At 39.9% G+C, this 17,715-nt stretch overlaps 1 protein-coding gene across 2 annotated transcripts in view; it reads right to left on the bottom strand.

Moving 5' to 3' along the window:
• EXOSC7 (exosome component 7) overlaps nt 1-15,241 on the bottom strand; it is a 36,870-nt gene extending 21,629 nt beyond the window's left edge. For both annotated transcript variants that reach the window (XM_082294200.1, XM_082294201.1), the window contains exons 1-5: nt 15,184-15,241; nt 13,647-13,748; nt 12,876-12,970; nt 8,051-8,213; nt 3,691-3,761 (exon numbers count right to left, since the gene is read on the bottom strand). In XM_082294200.1, the coding sequence (XP_082150326.1) occupies nt 3,691-3,761; nt 8,051-8,213; nt 12,876-12,970; nt 13,647-13,748; nt 15,184-15,240 (488 nt within the window). In that variant the 5' untranslated portion in view covers nt 15,241. The remainder of the gene's footprint in view (nt 1-3,690; nt 3,762-8,050; nt 8,214-12,875; nt 12,971-13,646; nt 13,749-15,183) is intronic.
• Between the last annotated feature and the right edge of the window lie 2,474 nt (nt 15,242-17,715).

Here is a 17,715-nt window from a genome sequence, read left to right as displayed (position 1 = left end):
GATGGAGTACTGACTGAGAGACTTGGCATTACTGTCCAGTGAAGCACACACAGAGCTCACCCACATCTCTCTTTCACACATTTGCACTTGAAAACAAAATATTTCAAGATGTCCCAAGACAGCTAACTTCAGTAACCACAATCTGGTTTTATGTTGGTGCTTTTATGGTAGCATTGTGTTTTATAACTAGACTCTGGAGGTTACATTCTTCTATGCTGTCTGTAACAAATCCCTTCCTTTAAAAGCGGAAGAGACAGGGACTGATTTAATGAACATTTCCCCCCACCAACACAAAGTGATTTTTATTGATCCTTGGATGAGTATTTTAGTTATTTGTGGATAAAAGTCCTAGTGGCAAGTACTTCAAAACAGCTAACCCTGCTCCAGTGACGACAACTTCTCTACAAGCACAGTGACCTGAGCCAACCCAAAACGAACACTTTGAGTAAGCAGAACAATTGTGATGTGCACTTTTTCCTGAAATGAAACTCCAAATGTTTTCCAACTCATTAGAAATGCATTGGAGCCTATTTTCAAGTTCAAAATATTAGAAGTTGATGGAATAAAATCACAAGGTGACTAACCCTTAAGCTACACAAGACAGTGGACAACACTGGACAACAGCCTAGTCAAGCAAGAAGTGTACGTGCCAGAGCAGTGTTTAAAAAACAAAGCAAGATTTTAAGAAAATTTGTGAGATTAAGCAATTTTTAACTCCAACCTAAAATAGCTTTGAAACCAGAGAAATGTTTGGTCTGAAAGAAGAAGTTGCCAGAATTAATATCTGAAAAATGCCTTTTTTGGCTTTTTTTGGCCAAGAACAGATGAGAGAGGTGCAAATTAGAACTACTGCAAAGGCAAAAAGATCAGACACAAGCATTGCAGCTGCATAAAAAGGGGGTATATGGACACAAAAACTATGCAAAACCAATGTAGCACAAAGCTCTTCCAGAACACTGTGGATTTCCTCTCTCAGCTTGTGAAGATTTCTTAAGAAATAGCTGTATGTGTTCACTTTGCAACTGTTATTTTTCTGTTTTGATTCCTGCAACTAATCAGGGCAGAGATCTGTACAGCAAGACTCAGTCATGTAACAAACAGTGCTCTTTTCTGTGTGTGCAGATCCAGATTTCACAAATGCAAAACCAGTCCCACCCTTGCAAGCAGGCATCAGTTCTGCCTCTACCATGCTGTAGACCTCGGTATCTGCAAGGCTGCTGTGCTATAAACTTTGTAGTTTTTGTAACTTGTCTATTTTCTGCAGCCTCGGTTCCAAGTAGGCACATTCCACAGGACCAAGTTTAATGTCCTGACACAGTAGCTAACAGCATATTTTGCAGTATCTACTTCCATCATTAATAAATCCATCCTTAAACATCTGGGAGATACGGGTAAGAAGGAAGTCTGATAATCTATCTTCTGCACATAATCTTGATTGCAGTTTTTAGAACTCGACGAACAGTACAAAACTGCAAGGAGTAAATGTTCCCCCTAAACCAGTCCTACTGTCATTGTTCCATGCCTGAAGGGGAGAGTCAGGTCAGGCATTCAAAGGATTTAAATCCCCTAAGTCTTGCACAAAATTCCTTAAGTAGTGATGTTGGATTTACTTAGCTCTAAAGCAAAATTTGTCCACAGATATTAAAAAAATGCTTAGAGCAAGATTTTAAATTGAAGCTGAAGTTTTCAAATGCCTATCTGAGTATCTAAAATTTTGTCGCTTCAAAGAAACAACAGCAGCTTGAGCTCCCTACTCTTAGTTCCAAGCCTGCAGTCAAGGCTGGCAAAAATCTGAAAACACTTAGAACAAAAACCTGGTTGTAAACAAAGTAGGGAAAGCAAGTAAGAGTCAAAGAGGGACACATGTTGAGCACAGCTCAGAACACTTAATCTGAAGCAACCTTCAAACTGACATCTTGTTTGGAGAATAATATTTTATGGAGAACAGGCAGCCACTCTTCACACAACCTTGTGTCAATCCAAAGAAAACCCAGTAGCTACCAAGGGAAAGGGAGAGGAATAGCGAATGAGGACAACAGGTTTTCACTTTGTATTTCACCTCTTGACTTTCTGAGCTTGTATGAGATACGCTGGACTAGCATTCCCTGCTCAAATCAGTAAGATAGAGTTTTCAAAGGTAAAAAATCAAGAGGCTCATGCATTGCATCATCATCATTGTATCATGTACCACATTTTGATATGATTCCCAACTTCAACAAGACTTGTGGAGTTTGCCTGCAGTTTAAAGATTATATGAAGGACACAGTGGTCAGAATAATAAAAATAGATAGGAAACATTAAAATAATTACACCCTCCATTATGTTGTCCATGTTCCCAGAGCAACAGATTTTCTTTTATTCACTTATTTAATTCATTACTTTTTATCTTCTCTCTTTATTCTGGTTAAAATAAGACAAAATACTTAGTTATCTTATAAATAAAGTATGAGCCTTGGATCTGCAGGACAACTCACATGGTAGTAACTGTTTTAACTATATGATTTTGCATCCTGGCAACTCACCCAGAGAAACAAAGGCATTTCTTCTTTTTAGTGTACTGCCAACTCCTTTGTGAGCCATTACATTTCTGGAAGTATTTCTTAATGTTATAAAAACAATCTACTGTTAAAAGTTACTGAGAACTTGATTAACAAGAGAAATTTCTCAGCAACATATACAACTTCTAGTCTCAGACGGATTCTCCCCTTATCCCTTTTAAAGGATTTATAACCTGATACACTGCCTGTCTTCAAAAGCATATTTTCCTCTTCTTCTTGCGTGTACTTTTCCAGATCTAGTACTGTGCCTTGACTCCCTGATAAATTAGCCAGAACTACACTAGTGACTTTAGCAGATCTTTAATTTAATGCTGAAAACCAATTTGAGATCCACTTTTAAAACATTTATGCTTGTAGGAGTCTAGGTTTTGCACCTCTACCAGCTGTTTTTGCCATGTAAGTTTTTTAGCAAAGCCATTCACTAGGTTGTTTTTCTCAAGGGTGCTACAAACTCTGTACTCCCTTTCACCTACAGATAAAGAAAATAAAACAATAGAAGAAATAGCAGTGAATCTTATTAAAAACACACACAGAAGACTTGCATCATTCATTCTACTAGATTTTATTTTTCCATTCTTTGAATTAAAATGCGTGGGGCAAAGTTCTTTTAAAGACACATTGCTTCCCCCTCCCCACAATCTCTCACTACCACATTTTTCCTCTTGGTTTTGAAAAGAACTCTAGGCTGACAGTTAATAAGAACGAAATCAAAAGTGGAAAATCAGGGCTAGTTACAAATCAGTAGTCACACTGACAGAGGGCTTCTTATTCAGGAACATCACGTATCAGTAAACACTTCTTATTTCAAACCCACAAGGCATCAACACCAAGCCCTCCAACTACTTGCAACAAAACCATATGGTCAAGACTATTTTTTCTGGATCTGGCTACAACAAAAGTTATATTGTGAGCATGATTGTGCGTAACGTGCAATATGACACTTGATTATTAGAAACTGATTTAAAATAACATTAGTTCATGTTACTTGCATGCAAATGTTACTTGAATGCAAGCTGTCTTGGGTACTTCTTATTTAAATAATTAAGCATTAGAACTGCTGTGCTCACAGAGAGTACTTCTCTTCCACTTCCCATGCCACTTCCACCCACATGAAATGAGATCTGTGCTTTACCTTGTGTTAAAGAGAGCTGCCTTCACTGCGATAGAGATTGCATCAAAGATGTTCCCACCACATTCCAATAACTGTGGAGGAAAAGAAGAATCTCTTTAAAAAAAAAATCAGGCTACTGCCTTTAAATGAAGCCTTTATTTTATTTAAAGCTACTTGAAAAGGAAGAAAATTAATTACCAGAACAGGTTTTTAAAAAACAAAGTTGTCTTTAAAGCCTATCTATGAAAAGAAACAGACAGAAAATTAAGATTTCAGCTAACTGTATTATACATGCAAAATAGAAGAGTTAATGCACTTCATAATAAAATTAATGATAAAATTTAATAATAGAAGCTGAAATGAAACCACCACTGTTCTTAATCTTCTTGTGCTAAGGTTCTGAACTAGACTATGACCGGAATACTCTTCATAAACTCACCACATTAATTCTTCAGTGTTAAATCAAGCCAATCAATTTTCTGTATTTTATTTCAAAGAGGAGCCTTTTTTTAAGTATCAGCCAGACAAAACCAACTAGGAGAATTGCTTTCATAGATGAAACACACACTGTCACCAAGAACATGGTATGGAAAGCTACTTACATAAGGTAGAGTTATGAAGGCACATCATGATTTATTCTCTTTATGGGAAAGAGTCATTGTCAGGTTTGTCTCGTAGCCGAAAGTGATCTAAGGAAATCCTGACGTCAAAGTCTATTTCAATTGAGTGTTATGAACAAGTGAAGTGTGTGGAGGGAGCCTAGCTCAGCCTCTTCCCATGAAGACTGGGAGAACAACAGTCAAAGGGGAAAGCAGCACTGCATACAAGGTAAAAAGGGAGGGCTCCCATAACCACTAATACCTCCTGCAGGTTGCCAGACAATCAGAGATGTGTCTGTCCATTGCCTACTGTCACTTCTCTGACAAGCTCAGCTCTCAGCTGCCAGTACTATTTCCTGAGAACACACACACACAGAGCAAGCATTTGGAATTACTTCAGCAAGAACACATGGATGCTTCTCTGTCACATCAATCTATGCTGTATGGTGAGAGCAAAACAAGTTTTGCAATCCTGATTGCATTGACTGTTCTTCAAAATCTATTTAAAAATGAGATAAACTCCTGCACGGGGAGCAAATAATAAAACACGATATTCTGCAAAGACTGTTTCTTTTCATGAAGACAGACTGAACAGTGTAAAAAGAATGACAAAAAGTTGGGATAGAAAGCTAAATACAAAGGTGATCTGATTATTTCTTTGCAAACAGCTGCTGGATACAGAGAGGTTAACTTGCCCCTTTCAGTCATTATTGGATTTTACTCGATAACACAATAAGCCCCACAATATCTTTGTTATTAAAACACAATAACGGGATGTGCTTGCACTGTTGCTAGGCTTGTGTTCAGGCTGATGTTCTGAAGCCTCTTCTGTACTACAGTGGCTCCTAGAGGCAAGGAACACAGCCTGCACAGAGCATGGTGCAACAATTCCTCTGCAAAGAAAGGAACGCTTTTCTCAGCTGAAGCACCTTGTACTGATATCTGCCCCAGTTATTTATTTATTTTCAGGACTAAGAAAGTCTGCAACTGTGAGTTATGGGAAGCAGAGGAGTCTTCACTGCTTCTAATTTACTGATATGCAAGTGAAAAAGTTATTGGAAAGAAAGGTAACACATTGTAGACCTCACCTTATCCAGAGAAGCTTTTCCTCCAAAAGTAGAGATTCCTAACTTCTTTTTTTATCAGACTGGGGCAGAGTGGAATATAAAACATGAGGAAATCCTGCAAGGTGCTCAGTAGTGAACTGCAAAAGTTTCAAGAGAACCTAACACACCCTGTCCTCCTGACACACAACCTACTGTGACTGGGTAGAGAATGATAAGAGACTGCACACTTTGAATCTCCTTGCTTGGCACAGCAGGCTGCTGGGGCAAACCATGTGGAGGAAACTATACATATATATAAAAACCCACTCAAAAATGCTTAAAAGCTTATTTCTGACATCAATGGCTTGCTTAGAAAAAGAAAGAAATTGAGGAAAACACAGAGAAGGTGAGAACAGGCTTTTGTGGTACTCCATAAGGTACTATTTGGAAGTGGAATGCCTTCCATTAAGAAAGAATGCATATACTTTGAAAGGTCATGGTATATATTCTTGACCTTTGACATATATATCTCAGTTTGTCCACATGTCTGCATCTTTGTGGTGTGCATTCTTGAAGTTGCTTTTTCTCCTTGTCTGACTGTACAGGACTATAGCACATCCCAAGTGCACCGAACCACTGGAAAATATTTGAGAGATGTTTTTAATCTATAAAGCTGCATGACTCTGCAAAACAAACTGTTTTCTCTTTTGAGGCTGCAAGTGTCAAATTCTATTTACACAAAGGAGCTGAATATAAATGTTTCAATCAAAGTACACATGGCTAAATTATATAGTAATGGAGTATTTCCAGGCTCATAACATTCTTTCTGGATCTTTTGGAATGAGAGATTTCCAGACAAGTACCTTCACACCTGACCACAAGGTACCAGTATTTTCAGCCTCACAACAGATATAAGGCTTATTTTCCCTCCAACATAACTATGCAACACAAACATCAATGTAAACAATTTCCAGGAATTCTGAAGGAAAATATCACCCAAAGGACTTTCTATGAGTGTTGTTTTTATACTCAGAATCTGTCCCCCTCCAAATACAAATAATATGAGTTGCTCCTTTTATTAGCCCAGGTGTCATCCTTCCACCACACCCCACTAAAAGTATAATACAGAGGCCTGAGGTGGAAAAAAAAAGTTGGGGGTGGAACAGAGTAAGAGAGAAATGTTAACAGTATCTTGTTCTAACTCTACCAACAGCTCTTCAACGGCTCACACACAAAACCGCTGCGGAATATAACATTAAGAAGACTCACCAAGTTTAGAGTTGTAATTATGAACCTGCAACAGATTCTTTATTGGCACTGTAAAAAGGGCTAAATGTAAAATTCCTCACATAACATAGGCCCTGATGTTCATAATTCTGATACAACTAGTAGCATGAAAACACCAAGGCTGTTCTTCTCTGTAGCTGTGGACAATCAACAAATCTGTCCAGGAACAATCAGATAATGAGCAGCTACATCTCAAACAAAAGCTATACAGAACAGTGTACATGTGTATATATATACACACAGGAGCAGACAGCTTTATGAAAGTCTTTGTTTATGCAGTGCCTATGCAATGTTAAGCAGTATGTTGCTTAAATAAGCACAGCATTTAATATTCTGTACCTCTGCTTGTAATTACCTAGTAACTAAAGGCCCCAGTGTGATTTCTCAGAAGTAACACTTCATTCTGCATTAAACCACGCCAAGCTGCAATAAGCCAGTGACTTGGGCTGTTAAAGCACTCAGCAGAGGTACATATTCCATCATTCTGTAGGTGGACTCTTGTGGCATGTACCGTATCTACCATAATCAGGCTAATGCTAGTGCTTTTTAAACACTTAGTGAACTAATTTTCTCATTTATTTAGTCTAAATGTTCCTGTTTTGTTCAATAAAACCCTGTATTTAATTTTCTGGCCATACAGCTTAACATTTTGCACATTATTTCACAGACACTAATGGATTCCTGTAAGATACCTTAACATATTTTCACTTCCAAATTTGACAAACAGAAACTCAACTTTGGACCAATAAGAATTGGAAATAATATTCAGGAGAGTCTGACTTGCAGACTTCTAAAAGTCCCATGACAGAGTGCTTTAAATGCAGCATATTTTGGAAATTGAGCTGCTGCATGCATCAGATTTGTACGCATAAAATTCAGTTTCCATTATTGTCATGGGAACAAATACTCAGTTTATCTCCTACGTTCAATACATATATAACTTTCATCAAAAAGCACCTAGGCTAAACCCAGGTTTTGCCAGAAAAGTTTCTATTTTACTTTACTGAATTAGTAGTGATAAGAGTGCAAAGAAGCAAATAGGATGGGCAGTTCTGTTAGGGCTAACATCCAGCCATGATAACTTACATTCATTAGAACAATGTATTTGCTGTTACATTTAGCTTAGAAGAGAAGTTTACCCTTCTTCAGTGGCAATTTTCTGGTCAGTATAAGATCACTGATTTTTATCTCAGAGAGATTTGGAATATTCAATGTTTTTTTAGTTCTGCAGTGGAGCAGCAACATCAAGAAGAGTAGAAAAAGAGCAAACTGAAATTAGTGATTAACTGCTATAAGTAGGTTCACAAGAAAATGGCCAGCCATGCTGTGATACATTACATCACATTATGAGAAGCCTTTTTTTACATAAGAAAATACACAAGGTTATGCTAAGTCAGTCTCTGCCTCAGAAAAATTTTGTTGAATCTTAGTTTTCATTTCTGTACTTACCAATACATCCACATAGAGAACCCAGCAGTGCTCTTTGGGATTGATACAAAGGGATTTCAAGTCTACACAGTTCTCGCAGCTGAATACTCTATACAGTGTATTTGCTATATCTGTGCCAAGTTCTTCTCCTCCCCGGCCTTCCAACTCAGGAGAGTTTGAAGAACTAGATAAAGAAAGAAAAGAATAATTTCACTTCTGAAGCAGCAAACATCCAAAGAACATTTCTTAAATATAAAGCATTGAAAGTATCTAAGGATTTATTTGTACAAGAATAGGCATCCTATCTGAAAAGGAATTATTTCCATTTTGCATAAGAGAAGGTTTTGGTGCAGATAATATACTGACATTTTGTTACAAATACTAATACTAACTAAATCCCACCACTATCTTCAGTTCCCAAGTTATAACTTGACGTATAATTTGCTGAATTTTCTCAGAGATTATTTCTTAAGCGCTGTCACCTTCTATCATGTCAACCCTTTAAAAAAAAAGTGAGACATTTGTACTAAGTTCACAACAGCTAATAAGGCAGCCTAGTAAGAGCTGAATGTTAAATTATTAAAAGAGTGGCTTAGAAGAAAAAGATATAATGATATGACAAACAGAACACTAATTTCTTATAAGTAACATGACTGCCTGACCTTAATTGGTAATTTCTTTACTGAGTGTATTGTCTATTATCAAGCCCCTCATAGAAAGCAGGTCATTACTTTCAGCAGCTTATGGAGAACAGCAACTAAACAACATATTTTCCTGAAGGGATCTGACAGAGTGTGCGCTCTTCACTTCTCTGATTCCAACATAACAAACTTTATTTATGAGCAGTCATGCAAGAAAGTTCTTGGATGCTGGGGCCTGGTATGTAACTAAGAACTTCTAACAAGAAAAGAAAACAGGCCTACAAAAAAAACCCAACCAACCAAACAAAAGCCAAACTAAACTAACCAACCAACCAAAAAAAAAAGAAAAATCCAAACCAAGCAAAAAAGGCCTTGCCTCCAAAGAAGAATAAAATAGAGCAGAAATGTCTAGAGATGCATATATGGCAAAATAATGAACAAAGATTCCAAACCCAACCTCTGGTTTATACAGAAGGCAAGAATATTCTCAAGCAGTGGACCTGCAGCACCTTTGCAAATCTTGTTTTAAAATAAACCAGTCAGACCTCCACCAAATTAATTTCTCCTTGCAGAACATATCAAAGGAAGTGGTTCCACAGAAGTAGTCTTGGTCTGCTCAAAATCTGTAACGGCAAAGCCCCACATTCTCCTGGCAGGGCACCTCACAGGGCTAATTTCTCATGTATGTTCTGTATCTATATGATGATACAAAACCTTTGCACACCAGGAATACAAAAATATAGCAGAAAATTAAGTCTTGGAATACAATCACTTCACCTTTAAAAAAACCCCCAAACGGCTAAAGATTCACTTTATCAAGGCATGACTTAAACCATCAAGTGAGCTGTACCAACAGTACTGCAGAACCTATAACCTTACATATAATTACCTACTATTATCCTTACCTCACAGTAATTATTCCAACTTGTTGTTTTGCAGAGTTGATGAAAACTCAGAATGCCAGGAAGAACTACTGGATTTTATAGAAGTCATTTGCTGCTACTATTAACAGACAGCACTACACATGCTTAAAAATACAGAGAAACACTACTGCCAATTAAGCACTAATCTATGCTTCTAAACTATATTTGCCACATGAATAAGCGCTGCAAGTGTGACACACAATATTATTCAGGGTTATTATACACCAATTTTATGAGATAGGATCTTATCTAAGTATAACTCAGTAATGAGTCAGGTCCTCAGGTTGTATTAAACAAGCATTTATCCATGGAAGCAGCTTTTATGCAAGTTAACAAGATTATTCTGTTTAAAGCATGCTATGCAAGCATTATGATCTCTGTGGTAAGTTGAAAGAGTTATGCAAACTTCAATCTATGCCTCATTATTATTTCTAAACACAAAGTTTTAGCAAATGTTGTGTTTTTTGATTACAAGTGGAAGCTTTGTTTGACAGTGACAGAAAGAACCTTAGACCCAATTGGAATATCACTGTACATTTCACTGCATCTTAATTCCATTATTATTTTAACACTTCATTTCCTTGCAATCAAAGTGAAATAAAGAAGTAAGGTTAGCAGGATATTATTATAATAACTATTTGGTAAATACTGCCACCTAATGCCTACAGATTATTGCAGTAATTTACACTGGGCAAAATTTGGAAGGGGGTTGTCTTAACAGACTAGAAAGAGAAAATGCCAAAAGTCTTGGCTTATGGAGCATAGAAAGGACTTAGTAGTGGTACAAAACTTATACTCCCAAGCAGGATGTAACTTTCAAGATTATCAAAATAATTTCAGTGTCACAGTGCCTAACAGACTAAGATTCCTCCTAAAGCATAACAATGCTTCTACCACAGATCTCTATTGAATTTCAAAACTCTTTCTGTTACCAGTCAAAATCCTCCTGTTGCAACAGCTGAGTATTTCCCACCTATTGCTCAGGCCATTAATATACTGTAATCTACAGAAGGCCAGACCTGGACAAATATATTCCTTGCTTCCCTAATTCCACAAACAAAATCTGATGCATTCAAGGAATTCAGATGTCTGCTTTTCTTGTTGTTCCTATTTCTTACAGTTTGAAAATGGTAAATCAGGTCAGCCACAAAACTCAAATGTGAGAAAAGCACACACAGCAGTCTTTCAACATCAAGGGCCAGGATGAATATCTTCTCCAGTGATGACAGGCAGTAAGAATACCACACAGGACACAGACTTGCTTTATGATAATTATTTTCTAGGATCACAAATCAGTGCCCCAAAAATCATCCCTTCCAGAGACTCGCACTAAAGTCTGTCTCAAAATGGGACTAAGTGTGCTCTTTGGATTTTAGCTAAAGGACTCAGAGCAGAATAAAGAGAAATGGAAGTCTGGAACAGAGATGATCCAGCAAGTGATTATTTTCATCAGTAAAAGAAACCATGAAAGTTTTGGGAAATAAGCATTTTAAGACAGTAATCACTGCAGTCCGAGTTTTCATTATTAGCTTCAACAATATAAAAGCCAAGTAGAACACACAGGAACTTCACCAGGAGATGCAGGGTATCAAACTACGCTCAGTTACTACCACCCAGTGGCAGCCTGGAAAAGCATCAGGGTGCTGACAGCAGCTCGACAGAAAACAAGCTGCCTCCACTTCACTTTTTGTCTTTTGCATCTTTCTGGAGACTAAAGAACACCCTTCCCTGTGCCACGAGCATGTGAAAAGTGACTACACTTCTCTAAAGTTCAGGCTTTTGGTGCCTGTTGTCACAGAAATCAAAGCTTACCTACTTCTGAACTGACAAGATTCATCTCCCACAATATCGATGCACTTCTCCCTCCCATCTCATGAAGCAGAGATTAACCGAAAATACAACCTAACATTAATCTAATGAGTTGAAGTTTTTCTAATATCTATTTTCACACACAAGAAGTGTCACAGAATTGCCACATGTCCACAGACCACTTTTTTCAGGAAGGAAATGTCCCTGCTGTCAGTGAACTTTCTTCATACAGAAACAACCAGAAAAAAACCCCAAAACAATAAACATGTACCATTTAACTCACTTCATACATGAGTTTTAACAGTAGGACCACATTCAAGATCATCTTCCCATCTGATATTTTTTGAACAGCAATCATAAACAACTAATTCACAGGTGAGTGCTTTCCTTTAAGGCGTAAATTTCCACAGTTAACTAGAACATAGTGATGTACAGAGGCAGTCTCAGAGAAGGCTGCATAATGTGACACACCAATGTTAAGGCAGATACAGACAATTAGGTCAGAAAGACTATCAGATATACACTTAGTACCTCTCATACATTAGCTTTAACAATGGTATATTGGTTTAATGTCAGAGTAGCAACAGCCAAGTTGACAATGACAAGGCTTTTATGAGAGATCCCCAAAGCCCTTTATGTCATAAAGAACAGTTTTGGGGAAGTCTGCAAGACTTGGATACTGTAGTCTCAGGCTGCAGACAGTCTAGTCTAACACTGAGATGTCACTGTGCTATCTCAGAGCAACCTGAAAACAAGAGTTCTCAGTTTTCTTCTAGCTTCCTCTGTAATTCAACCACTATGAAGACTGTAAGGATAAACAACAGTCCATTTGTAGCAAAATGCAAGAAGTCTGATTAAAAACAAACATCCTTTTAGTTAATGAAAGATGGATTCACTGATAAATATATAACTAAAATTTCTAATTAGTTTTTGCATCTGAAGTTTACACTGGGGATTTTTCTTTTTTTAAATGAAAAAAAAGTTTTGTACAAAACACATTTCAATCTTTTTCCACTGCTTTCACAGACAAAGTAAGCAAACCTTTAAGTACAGCTAAAGCACAGTTTGTATTGGTCGATTCTTTTCTTCCAACTTCTTTTGAAAGAGATTTTCTCTATTTTTTCATGGAAAAATCCAACAGCTGACATCTTGGTCATGAAGTCAGGTTACATGCACATATACTCAAACCATTATTCTCTTCCAGCTGCAGTGATGCTATGCAATTTGGGATTGTTTAATTTCACCTGTTTTCATTCTTTAACTCCTACTGATTCGCTTATTTTGGGTTTGCAGGACCAGCCAAAAATTTCTCAACATTTACTGCTACTGAAACAGTAAAAAAACTTGTTTTTATTACTCAAACCTCTAGAGGAGGTTAGTGAATGAAGGCATAAACTTCTGAATAATGGCAAGACCTGATTAGCCGTTTATTCCAAATATTAGATCTATTTCATTCTTCTCTAGTATACTAACCAGTCAACAAAAAATTCCAGGTAACCTTCATCTGGTTTCTCCAACTTCGGTGTCCCCATTTCAGCTTTTATGCCTACCAAGATATCAGTTTCTCCCTATTAAAACAAAAGCATATCACACAACTGGAATTATAATTACAGAACTACTTGTTTAATTTAAATGTCTATGACAAGCTGACATTTCCACCTTTCAGTTATCAGATCATTCTATCAGAGTAAACTTAAAATAACATTTTTTTAAAGAACAAAAGGCTTTAGAAGGACAATATTAAGCCTAAGAAGATTCTTCAAATAATTACCATACATATTAGCTTCCTCTAGGTTTAAAAAGACAGTCTTAATATCCAAGACTACTTCTGTCATTTTGGTTCTGTAAACAACTCCTTCTGCAGAACCTTCATAATACTGCACAGTATATTTATCTTCTTCACACTCAACACATGTCAGAAGTAGTTTTGCTTCATTCTAAAGGAATAGAAATTTTTGCCCCCACCCTCAGGGATTAGGCACAACAGTAACTTCAGTTTTCAAGATTAAATGTTAGATTAGTTCAGACTGAAGGCTGTCCAGACACTTCACATTAAATCCAGCTCAAGCCTGCCGGAACTAATTATGTACCCTGTCATTATTTCCATATCCCATAGTTTTAGTTACTGCTATACACACACGCCATTATACACAAAAACCCATCTACGAATAGCATCAGCTTAACTAGTCATATGAACAAGAAATTCTATCAGCAAGGTACCAAATCCCTAAGAAATTTACCTACCAGCTTTACTCTTGCAGATCCACTTGTGTTTGATACAACATCTGTTTCTACTTCTGCACATCTGTAGTCTTCACAACCTCGACCATCTACACGAAGATCTTCCTAAGCATGACAATCAATATACTGCACTTAAGGGAATCAGTAATGAAAAGTAAAAAAAAAAAAAAACCAACCAAAACCAAACCAAACCAAACAACCCAAAAAAACGAAACAACCACAAAAACCCAACAAACCCCCCCCCCAACCCCCGTGACTTTGAATTTTCCTTCTCCTATACCACACAGCAGTAAAGAGGATATAAAAGCAACAACTTGTAGTTTCATCATGGAGTACAAAAGAACCAACTGTACTTTTTCTTTTATATCTCGTTTATGTAGAGCTTGCAACAAGCAATCTGCAGGCAGACATGAACTGCACCAAGTCCCTCCAATACCCGAAAGAAAGCTTCAGATTCCAAAACTGTAAAGGTCGTGGCCTTAAATGGTACATTACCTAATACAGCCCAGCTCTTTGCTGGGACAGGCAAGTTCTGTACTTTTACATAATTAGTTAGGACACCAGCAGACAAAAATAATACACCAGCCTTCCAAATGCCTTCATCCACTTGTATTTCAAAAACGGGTATTAGGCATCCTCTGATACTATACAGCTCGTTCCCATAAAACCAGGCTGGTTTTCAGTAAAATTCAGTAAAAATACAGTTCTGTTTTCTTTGGGGCTTCTCCCCAGACATCCTTTACTCTTCCTCCTTGGTCCACTCACGTTCCTTCACTAAGTGACAGGCTAAAACTCTATCTAACGGCAATAACGTGAGAAAGAGTCAGGGAAGAGGTGGAAAGAGCAAGGGAAGATGAGCAAATGGGGACAGAAGAAGTATATTAAGCTATTAGAGAGCATGCAAAGGAGGGCAAGGAAGGTGGTGAAGGGCCTTGAGGGGAAGTCGTCTGAGGAGCTGCTGAGGTCACTTGGTCTGTTCAGCCTGGAGGAGACTGAGGGGAGACCTCACTGCAGTTACAGCTTCCTCCTGAGGGGAAGAGCAGGGGCAGGCAGTGATCTCTTCTCTGTGGTGACCAGTGACAGGACACAAAAAAATTGGCCGGAAGTTGTGTCAGGGGAGGTTTAGGCTGGATATCAGGAAAAGGCTTTAGACCCAGGGGGTGGTTGGGCACTGGAACAGGCTCCCCAGGAAAGTCGTCACAGCACTGAGCCTGACAGAGTTCGAGAAGCGTTTGGACAATGCTCAAAAGCACATGGTGTGATTCTTAGGGCAGGGCTGTGCAAGGCTGGGAGCTAGATTTGATGATCCTTGTTGGTCCCTTCCAACTCAGCTTATTCTATGATTCTGTGCAAACAAATCCACGTCCTGCTCTCAGCCTGCTTCCCGTTCAGACGCTCAGTGTGCTCAGATAATTACTACTCCAGAGGCTCGCCCCCCGCCACAACGGTGGAGGGCTCCCTCCCTCCCTCCTTCCTTCCTTCCTATCCCCCTCCTCCCCAGCCTAACTCGCTCCCCACCGCCCGGCGCCCACCCCGGTACCTGCACGCCGTGCACGATGTAAAGCTTCTCCGCCTCGCTCAGCACCACGGACGCCATTCCCGCCACCTCCCACCCGCACCTGCGCAGTGCCACGCTTCCTCCCTGCCTTCCTGCCTTCTATCCGCCCGCCCGCCCGCGGCGGGAAAGCTGCCGGTATCCATAGCTGGTGTCCCACCCGCCCAGCCGGCACCGACACCGGCACCTCACAGCGGGGGCTCCCCCTTCCTGCCGGCAAAGCGGGGGGTGCAACCGGGAAGCCACAGAAGCCTTTCACATGGAGTAGGCGCAGCGCTCTGGACGCGGTACCCACTAGGCAGCCCGCATCCCGGAAAACGTCCCGTCCAAGAAGCTGGCCCTCGTGGTAAACCTAGAGCACCCGCTCCCTGCCTCCCCTCTGCCAAGAGCTCCTGAAGGAGGCTGTGGAAATATCCCAGTGCTCAGAACGAGATCGCGTAGTCAGAGTCCTCTGCGTTTCTTCATTTTCCTTGCGAAGTTTTTACCTCAGAGAGGTCCAAGCGAGGTGCGGTGCGCGGGGAAGGCTGGTGCGGCAGCAGGGAAACCAAATGCTTTCCTTAGGAGATTCTGTTCGTCCTGTGCCAGATATCGCTGGGAAGGTGGCGTGGGAAATGTAATTAAAAGCTCGCACTATTATATTAAAACAATAATTAAGGGTTGGGGTTTTTTTGACAGCCTTAATTGAAAGTTGCATAACAGTCATTAATGTAAGATTGCACGCCTTTTTGCACAACTCCTGTGTATCATTTTCACAGTATTTTAAAAGATGCTATCTGACTTCACACTGATGCTTGCTTGGATAAAAATTATCCATGGCTCTGAAGAGTTACACAGCACAGTGTTGGAGTTCATCCAGTTTTCCAGAACTCCTTGCTCAATCAAGTGTACAGAGCATTCCTGGCTGTGCCTACTTGAGCAGGTGGCATGATGCAGTGGGAGCAAACCTCAAGAGCAATGGATGGTTTTGGAGGTTTTAGGTTGGTCTGGTCCCATTGGCAGGCTGCTTATCCATTAGCAGTTGGGGCATAGCTGATGCATTTCTGGGACTCTTCTCATGGCTTACCTGCATCCAAAAGGAGTCAAGTTTCTGCACTCTAGAGTTGTTGCATGGGCATTGCTTACTGCTTCTTGGTGGGGAAAGCCAGCAGTGGAGCCTGACAGAGCTGGGAGCTGAGGCTTGGATAGCTTGTCCTCCCTGCTCACCCTAGGGAGGTGAACAGGGCCAGGTCTTCTTCCTGGGCCAGGGGAGTGCCAGACAAAGGCAGTGCCTATGCATGAAAGGGCCCTGGCTTGTATATTCTCTCTAAAATAGCATCTGCCAGTGCTGCTGTCCAGCACAGATTGACCCTTCATTTGACTTGCAGTGTGATAGTTGTGTCATCACATTCCACAGTGTGAACCAAACAAGAAGTAAGAAGAAATCAAAAACTCCCTGAAAAAGCAAGTGATTTTGATCTGAAACACAGTGTTAATGCAGATGCATCCTATGATTTCCACTGAGAGCACAGGGAGATGACATTCTGGCTCTCATCTCAGCTCCTGCCTCTCATGGCTTAGCCCACAGCAGCTAACAGTTCCAACTGCCAGAAGAGAGTGATTTGTTAATTTTTTTCCCCACCTCTGCCATCCCAGTTTGGAATCTACCTGATGTTAGTCAAATTCTTGCATAGCCCAGAGGCTCAGCTAGCAAATCTTGTTCACATGCAAAAGGCAGTTTTTCAAAGGCAGGAGGAGTCCAGGTCTGGCTTGTTTCTCCTCAGGCAGGACAGAAGGCATCCTCTTGCCCTAAAGAGCACTTCTGAGCACATTCAAATTCCAGCACAAGGCAGTAGTGAAGCTTATCATACAAAAAAGGATGTCACTTGTTTCTTGGGTTTGTTCGGATTTTTATGTTGGAGTTTTTTTTAACAAAGGCAAACTCTAACTTTCCTCTAACTTCATTGTGGTAAATTAATGACATGTGTTGGCTCAAATAAAACCAGCCTGAGGGAAGCCCCTGAAACGTGAACATTTGCAGTGCATGATTAATACCTGGCAAGGCCACAAAGGCTGGAAGCAGTGGCTTGACATGGAGAGTGTCAAGCAAACTCAGCCCTTGCTCTGGCTCCAGACATGACACCTGCAGTGGAGTGCTCTGTCACAGAACCATAGTCACAGAACGGATAGGGTTGGAAGGGACCACAGATGGGTCATCTGCTCCAACCTCCCTGTTCAAGCAGGGCCATCCTAGAGCACATAGCACAGGATTGTGTCCTGACAGTTCTTGAATATGTCCAGTGAGGGAGAGTCCACAACCTCTCTGGACAACCTGTTCCAGTGCACGGTCACCCACACAGTAAAGAATTCTTCCTCATGTCAGGTGTAACTTTCTGTGCATCAGTTTCTGTCCACTGCCTCACATCCTAGTGCTAGGTACCACCGAGAGGAACCTGGCTCCATCTCTTCCCCCCTCACCCCCCCACTTAAGACATTTATACACATTAATGAGGTCCCCTCGCAGTAGTCTCTTCTCGAGGC

This window comes from Coloeus monedula (genome assembly GCF_965178545.1).
Source record: "Coloeus monedula genome assembly, chromosome: 1".
NCBI classification, from domain to species: Eukaryota; Metazoa; Chordata; class Aves; order Passeriformes; family Corvidae; genus Coloeus; species Coloeus monedula.
The sequence above is the reverse complement of the archived record's forward strand: the minus strand, read 5'-3'. Positions and strand labels throughout refer to the sequence as shown.